We start from the raw sequence: 11086 nt of genomic DNA, 5'->3' as shown, positions 1-11086 counted from the left end.
GGTCAGATTTGCAATTTTAAGGAAATTTCATCCCTTTCAATCGTTGTCCCTTGCCACTATTAGTTGCTCACGTGCCACTCCATATCGGACACTTCCTCAAGTTAGAATCCTCTCAGGATCCATGACTCTTCCTTGATCTATCATTTTCTCTTTCTAAAACTCTCCCTCCTCCACCGATTTCGGTTGATTATCGCAGTTGAATTTCCAAGCTGGTGAGTTGTTGAATTGATTTAGGCTTCAGTATATGAATTATAGCTTCTATGGCGTCCCCAATAATTCCAATTTTGGTTAATTTTCTCAATATTGGAGCCTCTTTCATTTGTCGATTTTGAATCACTTGCGTGTGTTTGGTTGTGGAGAAAGTGTAGGAAAATAATATAAAGTCAAATTAATATAGAGTGTCCTGCCTTTTATTAGGTAGTGGTCCTCATGGAATAGCTAGGTGAGGGTTTGATCAATATATTTTGCACAGAGTGTCTCATTATGGATGAAATTTAACAGTGTGGGTTTTGGGTTGAAATACTAGGTATTTATCTCCAATTAATACAAATTTATTACTTATTTGATTTCAAGTTGAAATGCTGTTCGTCACTTTCTTGAACAATGATTTGGAACAATGCAGAAAAACTGCTTTTCTTCACATCTGTGAGTAGTGATTAGAGCAAGACAAACAGCTTCTCTCTTGCCGCTGCTGTCATTGCCCCTAATTATATTTCTCTTTCTTCTTCCTTTCTTTAAATTTGTGTTTGGATTTGGATTTTATAGCCTGAAACTTTCTCATTTGTGGGTACACCAATTTCTGTCTTATCTCCATGTTTTCTTTCAATTTATTTGCTTTTGATCAATTAGTTTGATCTTTTGACTTGAATTTGATTGATTTTATTTGGGTTTCTTTCGAATGGGAGCTTTGACTGTTCTGAATTTTGTTTCTTAATGTGAGTTTTGTCTGGGTTTTGGACTGTGCATGCAAGTTGTTTGATGAGACATTCAAATTGTACCAAATCGGTTTGATGAAAAACCCACCAAATTGTTGCTGGAAAACTGTTTTGTGGAGTCGTGTATCCTTCCATTTCATTTTTTCATCCAAACAGGTGAATCTCTCATCCTTGGATTCTAAATCTAAATCTGTGTTTGTGGACAATGACCTTGCAATCAGAAATAAGCAAATGTGCATGTAAACTTGCCCCTTCATTCATCTACCTATTTGTTAGGTTGTGAAACCCGAGTAGGAGATCATTTCTGGAACCATTGATGAGTTGGGAAGTGGGTTGAGCTGTAGTTCCCTGTTTGTGGGTTTGACCTTTCTATCTCTGTTCCTGCATTATTGCTGTAGTGTAACACTAACCTTAAAGATCTCATGGAGATAATCACCAACAAATAATTTTCAGTAGTGCTTCGTCTCCCTAAAATTTCTAAAGAATTCACTTTCACCATTTGTTCAGGTGCTGAATCAATTTATTACATGCTCATACATCAAGCTTAGACAATGATTGTAGAGGATCTTGGAATTGAAGCCAAGGAAGCGGCAGTTCGTGAGGTTGCCAAACTTTTGCCACTACCTGAACTTTTGCAGTCAATTTCATCAATTAAGGCTGATTACATTACACGCCAACAGGTGATTTTTCTTTGTCCAATTTAATTGTCAAAATTTCTATTTTAAATTGAGTTAATTTCAATCACATATGTAGGTGAGTGTGTGTGTGTGTGCATGCGCCTATCTACACACATGCAAAATTTTGAAATTATGGAGGTGTTGCTTTAAGACTATACTAATTAAACAAGATAAATTTTTGGTTTTGGGTGACTGGAATGAACAATCATCTTGGTAATCTCTAGATACATGGAAATTGAAGTGTGAGATCAGGTTGGATGAGTTGCTAGCTTGTTTTATTTATGAAAGTTGAGTTAATGTGCTAGGAATAAGATCTCTCAGGTTTTGCTTTCTTGGGATTACTTTTACTCTGTTTCTGAAGTGAAAGATTTTAAGATGGTCCCCAACAAGGAGGAGTCCAATTAGGCTTGTAAGAGGATTTAAAACTAATGTGGAACTCAACCATTCTCGGCATCCGATCAATAGGGTTCTCCATCAATTGACATGTAGAATCTTTATTGACAATTGATTGAGAAAGAAAAGCCTTAGAGCTAAATTTATGAAGGGGCTCAATCTATCAATTCTCAAACATACTCCTAGCATGTGTGGAGATCCAATTCCCCATGCAATGAGTTAGGGCATTTAAAAGATTGGTGGGGAACTAAAAACCATCCATGTCCTATGTTCTCTAGGTCATTTGGCATAGCCAAAAATGTGTGCTGACTGATCCTGATGGTCTTCAATGATGCGTTCAAGGATCGAGTTCAGAGCATGCTGGATCACATTGGACAGCTGAGGGAACTCTGACTAACCTAACTAGATTTTTTAATGGATCATAAAAATGCTAAATTCCTAACATTTCTTATATTAAATTTATGTAAAACCTTCATGTTGCCTTCTGAATGTTGCTATATTTTTTTAATGTCAGGCAAATGATGCACAACTTAGTACGATGGTTGCAGAGCAGGTATACAGAAACTTATATTCTAAGCTTCAGGGAAATTATTATGTTGTATTAATTTTATGTGGATGCTGTTATGTCTCTTATGTTCTTCACTTTTTTCTGATGAGTCTACGGTGCTGAAGAATCCTGGGCACCTTAATTGTATTACCATATCGATGTGTTCTAATGAAATGTTACTCTTGAATTCAGGTTGAACAGGCACAGGCTGGGTTGGAATCAATTTCCTCATCTCAAAAGACAATAAACCAGCTTCGTGAGAACTTTCTCTCTATTGAGAGGTATGTTCTGCTTATGATTTGCCTAGAGGATTCTTGTTGTTTTCTATGTATACAGTTATTAGGCTTTTTGACTCAGTGTTAAAGCATTCAACTTTAAGGACTAATGTGTTTACTTGCTTTTGCCTCAGGCTATGTCAAGAGTGCCAAAACTTAATTGAAAATCATGACCAAATAAAGCTCCTTAGCAATGTGAGGAATAACTTAAATACCACACTGAAGGTGAATGCAATGTCTGAGCTTTGTTTTCATCAACTTTTTCTTTATCATGATATGTTTCTGGCTTACGCACACACAAACATACATAAGTTCTTGCCTCTATATATATGCACATTTTATTGTTCAGCTGCAGCTTGCAGTCCACTAAATAATATGTCCTCTTTTTTCTTTCTCTTTGTCTGTGTGTCATTTATTTTCCCCCTTTTTCTTTTCTACCTATCCAAGGTAACAGAACAAATGCGGCATCCTAAAATGCTGCCAGAAGCTATAAGCCCAATGACCATTAATGTGGGGCAGAAGAGCTTGGTTGGACTTGATTCAGCCTATTCCTGTAGAGGAATGGGAGTACTGTTTTCTGTTGTTTAACTTTGATGGTTATTTAAGTGAAACAGGCTTCTATCACCACTTTTTATAGCCCTGAAACTTATCACTTTTTGACCTCGCTATCTTCTATTAATGCTGCATAGTGACTATCTAGTTATCTTCTTAATCTTTTACAGGACGTGGAAGGCATGATGTCAATTTCTGTTGAAGCATCCGAGGCTCGGGATTCTTTGAGTGATGATAAAGAACTCATCAACACGTATGAGGTATACATAATTTTAGTCATCTTAGTCAGTTTTTAGTTGAATGAATCACAGTGCATCATAGTTTGATTTTTCTTGTTTCATGCTTAATTGTTATAGAGGTTGACAGCTCTGGATGGAAAACGGAGGTTTGCTTTAGCAGCTGCAGCATCTCACAAGGAAGAAGTTGGCAGACTGAGGTCTGTATCCTCTACTCAAGTTCACTGTGTCATTGATCATTCTAAGAGTAAATTTAGTGTAGCCAGAAATCCTGTTGTTGTGCTTTTATTTGATCTAATAAATCAATAGGATCAGGAATAAACTTGTATTTTCGGTTCATGTATCTGTGTAATAACAATAACCAACTTGTAGCACCTGGATTGGAATTTGATTGTACAGCTGGGTCAGCGTGGCTCATCCTTGCTGTGGTGTTAACCAAGTTACTTACCATAATGAAGTTTTTAACAGTTAGAACTCCCAATTGTCATTTGAATGAGGTATTAAGGGTTATTTGATTAAAAGGGTCATTGAAAACCCAATTTTGGATTTAGCCCTCTATCCTTTTTTGGCCTCATTTCGACAAAAAGGCCCTTATTCTATTCTTGTAAAAATAACCCTTTCTTTTAAAACCTACATGTAAATACTTGAAATGGTAAAGGATATTTATGTTAAAAATGATTACTCTTCAAGCAAAAACATGGGAAGAGTTAAATTCACAGATATGAGGATTATTTCACCCTTTTTAACCAATTAATTCAAGTATTAATTACTTATTCAGTTGATACATAATTTTGATTCTGCTTCTGTTGTAATGGAACTGAGTGGTGAGAATATTGATTTTGGCAAATTACTGTTTATCAGTCCTTGATAGTGTTGAAAAATGGTAAACAGGTTTGGATGTAATGATGAATACACAACACAAAGGATAGTTGATGTCTGTGTGCTTTGTTCTTATGATTTGAGATTGAAATGCTGAATATACACAGGGAATATTTTGAAGATGTAGATCGAACCTGGGAGACATTTGAGAAGACGTTATGGGGTCATATTTCAAACTTCTATAAACTTTCTAAAGAAAGGTATGTTTATTTTTATTTCTTGGAGTGTAGGGGTTTCCATCATCGAAGACATATATAAAAACATTTTTTGGATTACCTGGGACTAAATTGAGTACAACTATGGTGATCCTTCAATTTAAACAATGTACCTCTATCAACATGAAATGACATGAGTGTAGGTATGTGATGCTTGTTAGACACTCCTATTATACTTCGGTTGTGGCTATGTGATTTTTTCATTGATATGCTTTTATTTGCATTAGAGAAAAAGGAGAGTTAGCTAAAAAGTGATTTTTTATAAGAATATTTAGGAATAAGAGGAAAAAGAGGATTAGAGGGAAAATACGAGAGCTTTTAAAAAGGAATATCTTCACCTCCAATTTATTTTTGATTGACTTTTCTTGTATTATGTTGTATTCCAGTAGTTGTGCCCTTTTTTGGATCCTTTTTAACTGAGTCCTCGTATCCTAAAATTTGATTTGTGATGGATTAGACACTTAAGACATACACCCACATCCGACACTCATACCCATACCCATGCAACATTGGAGTATTGTAAAACTTCGATAAATAAATGTTCGATAAATTAATAACCTTGCTTAAATAATAAAATATTTTGATCTTAACTCGAGCTAATATACTAAATTAATAATCTCATTAAATGCATAAGATAATTTTTTTTTTTTGTTTTTTATGCAAATCCTTAAAGGCTCAAGGAAATATAAATTAATAATTGTTGAATTATATAAAAAAATACTAGGCAAAAATTCACAATATAATATTGAGTAACTTTTTAGAACTTCTATTTTTCTCAATTTATGACTTTCTTGGAATGATTGGTTAATTGAAACCTCTTTATCCTCAAGGGCATTAAATTTCTTATATCTTCCTTTTTTTTTTTTTTTTTTGATAAGTAAATTTCTTCTATCTTCTACAATTAATAGGCATCTCTCTCTCTTTTTTTTTTAAAGCCTCTTAGGCTTCCATTTATTATCTTTTAATCACATTCATTATTTTTGGATTTATAAGCAATGTATTTTTTTTATTTTTTTATTTTGATAAGTAAGCCATGTATTAACATGATGCTCTCTAAATTAATAAAAATATTCATTCATCGATAAATTAATAAATTATTCACTTATTGATAAATCAACCTTGCTAAGACAATAGTTTCTCTAGGTCATAAGTATTATTTTATAGGGGCTTTACTATAATTCTTGTTTGTTAGTTTGAGATGGTGTAAAATTTTGGCCGAAATGGTGTGAGATTTTGGCTTAGCCCCTTTGTTGAAGCATTTGTATTATAAATTTCTAAGTATAACACATGTATATTTTTTATTTTTTATTTTTTTGCTATTATTATAAATTTCTACACATGTATATTTTTTCTTTTTTCTTTTTTTGCAGTCCACAAACTCTGGTTCGTGCTTTGAGGTATGTTGCTGACGCACATTTTTGCCTATTTTTACTAATTGATAGCAATGAATTTGTTGCTTTTGATTTAAGGGGGTAAAAACGATTTTAGCCTCCTGCCACCCATATCTCAAAAGGGGGTATAGTTGATTTAGATATTTATTCCTAGAGTTTTTATTAAACAAGTTTTTTAGTCATGCATGTTTGAGGTATAGTTCTTGTTTGGTTTGTTCAATCAAAATAAGATACTGGTGATGGATATTTAGTGATGTGCTATTTCCCTTGGAAGGTTGTTGTTGTTTCGTTTATTTTTCTTGTTTTACTAGTTTTTTCAGTTAGTGATGGTGCAAAAATGGATTTTTGGAAGATATTTGGTGGGGTTGATCAACCTCTTTGTGCTCAATTTCCCAATCTTTTCAGGTTCGAGAACTAGAGACTTTCATGTTTCTTCAATTTTAGAGCCCTTCTCTTACTGAGGAGCTAGGACTTATTTTCTCCTCTTTGACCCATGTATACTTATCAGCTTCATCCTCAAATGTGATGGGTTGGTCTTTCACCTCCTTTGGCTTGCTTTTTGTTAATTCCTTCTTCTTTGCTCTCTCTAAAATTGCACCACCTGAATCTTTCCTTTCCATGTGGTTTGATTTGGAACTCTAATGCCCCACCTAGAGTGATGGGTTTTGCATGGAAAGTGGCAAATAAGAAGGTCAAAACCAATTAGTCATAGGTGAGAAGGCCTTATAAAGGTCATAGCCGAGATCATATTATGTAGTCGAATGGTGGTGAGTCAATTGATGAGCTCTTCCTTCGTTGCCTTATTGCTTTGGGATTTTGTCAGAAGTTGTCAAGATTTACTGGGATAGTCTATATTCACCCTAAAAGTATCAACAGATATGATGATTGTCTCATTTAGCAGCAGTGGGGGTTTTCCTACTTGGTTGATTTTTTTGGTGGGTTGTTTGTTGCACCTTGACATGGACAATTTGGAGGGAGATGAACGCTAGAATATTTTAAGGAAATATAAAGATCCAAAGAGGCTCTTTGGGACTTGATTTATTTTTTTCTCTATGGGTTTGTGTCTGAAGTGTTTTGGAAGTCCATTGAGGGGTAAAAAACTCAACAGTCGCTTCATTTCCTGTAGGATTAGTGAAGCTAACTTTGATGAGTGTTCTTTGGGAAATACAAGTCGACCAGGATTTAGAGGTGTATGGGGAGATTATAACAATAGAGTGTCGAGAGTTTCTTTCAGACTTGCAAGAGAGGATTTGACCATCGAGTTAGAGATTCTGGCTTTGTTGGAAGGTTTACATTGACTGGTGTATTGAGAGCTTTGGACCTTATTCTATTTGATGTGCAGTGGTGCTTCTTAATTTGATTAAGGAAGCTATTGCTAGTTAGCATGGGAAGTTTGTGGAAAAGGTAAAGGGACAAGTATGGAGAGTGACTCCCTTATTTCTGTTTTCATGATTTTGGAAGGGGCAGAGCAGAAGGGTCATCAAGGGTAAAGAAAGAATAATATTTCAAATCTGAAAGATAGATCTATCTATATCCTTATTTATTTAAACCTTGTTGTTGTTGGGAGATGGGAATGTTTCTTTCTGAACTTTATTTGATAGACTTTTTTGTTCTAGGGTGGTCTGATCTCACTTTCTGTAGTTTTGTTTCTGCTTCATAACAGGTATTTCACTTTTTCCATTTTTATTAGATCATTTTCCTTTTGCAGGCTCCCCATGCACTGCAGTTCACCCCTTGGACTCCTCTCTTATATACCCTCCAGGAACTAGTGTTTACCCATTGGTGACTTCCATTTTTATGAATATGACATGCACTCTCTCTAACAAACTAGTAAATGAGAACCGAAAGTCTACATGATAGAAAAGCTTTTAGGAAAATATCCTTCAATACAAGTAAACGAGAAACAAAAGTCCGCATAATAGAAAAGCTTTTTGTAAAATGTCCATGAGTAAACGTAAAAGAGAAGCAACAGTATGCATAACTGAAAAGTGTTTAGCTTCCCACTATAAGGAAACAAATCACCAACGATTGAGGGGGTATGAAGGTCTTGAAGTCAACAAGAGAAGAGGTGCCTCTTCTCTATTCCAAACTCTTCTAGCAAGAGAAGAGTTTGGAATAGAGAAGCTTTTGGTAAGATTGAAGTCCAAAAGGCTTTGGCTTTGAACTAAGTGGCCTTTTGGGATATAAAGGAGAGGTGAAATGTCCTGTCTGTAGAGGAGGAGGAGGAAAGAAAGGATGCAAGGGAGGACTTAAAAAAATGGGTCCTTTTAGAAGAAATTTCTTGGAGGTAGAAATCTGGGGAGTGTGGTTGAAGGAGGGGGATAGAAATGTTAGATTTCTCCACAAGATGGTTGACACTTATAAAAGGAGGAATTTGTTGGCCAAAATTAAGATTAATGGAACTTGGTTTGCAAAGGAGAATGAAATCAAGGAAGGAGTGGTTAGTGCCTTTTTAAAGCCTTCTCACAGATTCAGAGGAGTAGAGGCCCAGTTTAAACAGGTTGTCGTTTGAAGAGTTAGAGGCTCAGGAGGCTACATGGTTGGAGGAGCCTCTTTCAATGGAGAGGTTTTTGATGCCCTTTTGGGTTTTATTAGGGATAAAAACACTAGGCCCAGATGGGTTTTCTATGGCCTTTTGGTGGTTTTCTTGGGAGTTTGTGAAAGATGAGGTGATGTGTTTCTTCAAGGAGTTTCATAACCATGGTCTTTTGTTAAGAGCTTGAATGCAACTTTTCTAGTTTTAATTCCAAAGAAAGGGGGTGTTGAAGATCTGGAGGGATTTTAAGCTGCTTACCTTGGTAAGAGGGCTATATAAGTGGTTGGCTAAGGTACTAGCCAATAGGTTAAAAGTGGTGGTAGCAAAGGTGATTTCCAAGTCCAAAAATGCCTTTGTTGAGGAAAGACAAATTTTGGATGCAATTCTTATTGCTAATGAAGCCATTGATTCTATTTTGAAAAACAAGGATTGTGTGATTCTTTGCAAACGTGATATAAAGAAGGCTTATGATTATGTTGATTGGTCCTTTTTGCTTTCGGTTATGGAAAACTGGGGTTTTGGACAAAAATGGATTGAGTGGATGAAGTGGTGCATATCCAATGCTGGGTTCTCGGTTTTGGTCAATGGCACCCCTTCAGGCTTCTGCCAAAGCTCTAGAGGACTGAGGTAGGGGATCCCTTTTCGCCCTATTTATTTGTGATTGCAATGGAGGCACTTAGTTGTCTCTTTAAGAAAGTAGTAGCTAGAGGTTTTTTGTCAAGTTGTCAGATGAGGGATAGGGATGGTGAAAGGATTCTGGTATCTTATTTTTTATTTATTGATGATATGCTTGGTTTTTTATGAGGCCTCCTAGGATTAGATGACCTATTTATGTTAGTTTCTTTTGTGGTTTGAGGCCATTTTGGGTTAAGAATTAATTTGGATAAAAATGAGATAATTTGGATTGAGGTAGAGGGACCTTTTGTGGGTAGGGCTCTTAAGCAGAAACCTTATCTAGCAAGGTGGGTGATTGTTTGCTTAGACAAAAGGATAGGGGGATTAGGGATTAAATGTCTCTTTACTATCAATAAGGCTCTCCTTGACAAGTGGTGTAGGCGTTTTTCAAATGAGAAGGGGGCCTTTTGGAATCAAGTAATCAGTAGGAAGTGTGGGGAAGAAAGAGAGTGGTGTTCTCGGGAAGTGAGGGAGGGGTTTGGGGTTGGGTTATGGAAAGCGATAAGGAAGGCTTGTCAAACACAAACTTTCTTCTTGGTGGGTAATGGGAAGAGGCTGAAATTTTGGAGGGATAAGTGGTGGTTATACCTTTGTGTGTGTCTTTCATTCCTCTTGTTTGCCTTGGTTGTTTCCAAGGAGGAGTGGGTGGAGGATGTTTGGAACTCCTCAATGGAAGAGGGAGTTGGAACCCTAGATTCACTAGAACTTTTAGTGATTGGGAGGTGGATGAAGTGGAAATATTTTTATTGTGTATGCATGGGAAGAGAATGCTTAGGGATGAGGAGGACATGGTGCTTTAGATAGAGACTAAGAGCAACAATTTCACAATCAAGTCTTTCTACAATGCCTTAGAGTCGGGCATTTTGATTTCTTGTTCCAAGAAAATCATTTGGAATTCTTGGGTTCAGCCTAAAGTGAGCTTCTTTGTTTGGAAGGCAATGTGGGGAAAAGCTTTAAGCTTGGATCAAATTCAGAAAAGAGGATAGTCCTTTGTGAATAGATGTTATCTATGCCATTTGGATGAAAAATCCATAGATCACTTCCTTCTCTACCGTGGACGAGGGTTTTATGAGAGATGCTCTTTGCTTTTTTTAGGGTGTTCTGGGTGCTTTCCTCATTGATTAGAGAGACTTTGTTTGCTTTGCATGGTTTTTTTGTGTGCAAAAATCGTAGGAAAGTTTGGAGAGCAGACCCTTGATACATCTTTTGGACAATTTAGAAGGTAAGAAATAAAATTTCTTTTGAAGATGTACTCTCTATCCGATGGCTAAAAGCCTCATTTGTTTTCTTTCTTTGGTCGGAGACTAAGATGTTTATCAATGATGGTCCCTCGATGCTAGTTAGTTTCATCAATTGGGTGGGCTCTCGTTGAGGGTGGGGTTGTGGTGCTACCTCCTTTTTTGTAGCATTTTTTTTGTTTGAGCTATTTGGTTGGGGGTAGGTGTAACTATCTTGTATGTCTTGGGTTGCTCTTTTGGCGCCTTTTTTTAATACATATTCTTCTTTATTTATTAAAATAAAAAAAGTATTCCCTTGGGGTTTTGTTGTTTGAGTTTCCATGAGAAAGGGCAAGTGAATTCCCTACTTGGTTCCACAGTCCTCCACGTCTAGTTATCTTATCTTTAAGACCCTCTCCACGAGTAGTCACCTAGGGTAAAAGATCACTAAACCCCCTGTACATTGGCGATATTCAACTATCTCGCAAATCTGAGACTCTCAAGTAAAGCAAGTATCTTGGCTTCAAAAGTTGGCCCAATACCAACTCCCTTTGAAAG

The 11086-nt window shown here is 36.2% G+C and overlaps 1 protein-coding gene across 1 annotated transcript in view; it reads left to right on the top strand.

Moving 5' to 3' along the window:
* Window positions 1-17: 17 nt before the first annotated feature.
* LOC100247582 (exocyst complex component SEC6) overlaps window positions 18-11086 on the top strand; it is a 43941-nt gene continuing 32872 nt past the window's right edge. The window contains exons 1-9 of the mRNA XM_002264696.5: window positions 18-212; window positions 1443-1615; window positions 2520-2558; window positions 2745-2833; window positions 2962-3052; window positions 3550-3639; window positions 3736-3815; window positions 4602-4694; window positions 6080-6106. Of these exons, the coding sequence (XP_002264732.1) occupies window positions 1487-1615; window positions 2520-2558; window positions 2745-2833; window positions 2962-3052; window positions 3550-3639; window positions 3736-3815; window positions 4602-4694; window positions 6080-6106 (638 nt within the window). The 5' untranslated portion in view covers window positions 18-212; window positions 1443-1486. The remainder of the gene's footprint in view (window positions 213-1442; window positions 1616-2519; window positions 2559-2744; window positions 2834-2961; window positions 3053-3549; window positions 3640-3735; window positions 3816-4601; window positions 4695-6079; window positions 6107-11086) is intronic.

This window comes from Vitis vinifera, chromosome 3 (assembly GCF_030704535.1).
Source record: "Vitis vinifera cultivar Pinot Noir 40024 chromosome 3, ASM3070453v1".
Classification (NCBI taxonomy): domain Eukaryota; kingdom Viridiplantae; phylum Streptophyta; class Magnoliopsida; order Vitales; family Vitaceae; genus Vitis; species Vitis vinifera.
Note: the sequence above shows the minus strand (reverse complement) of the source record. Positions and strands in the feature narration are given on the sequence as shown.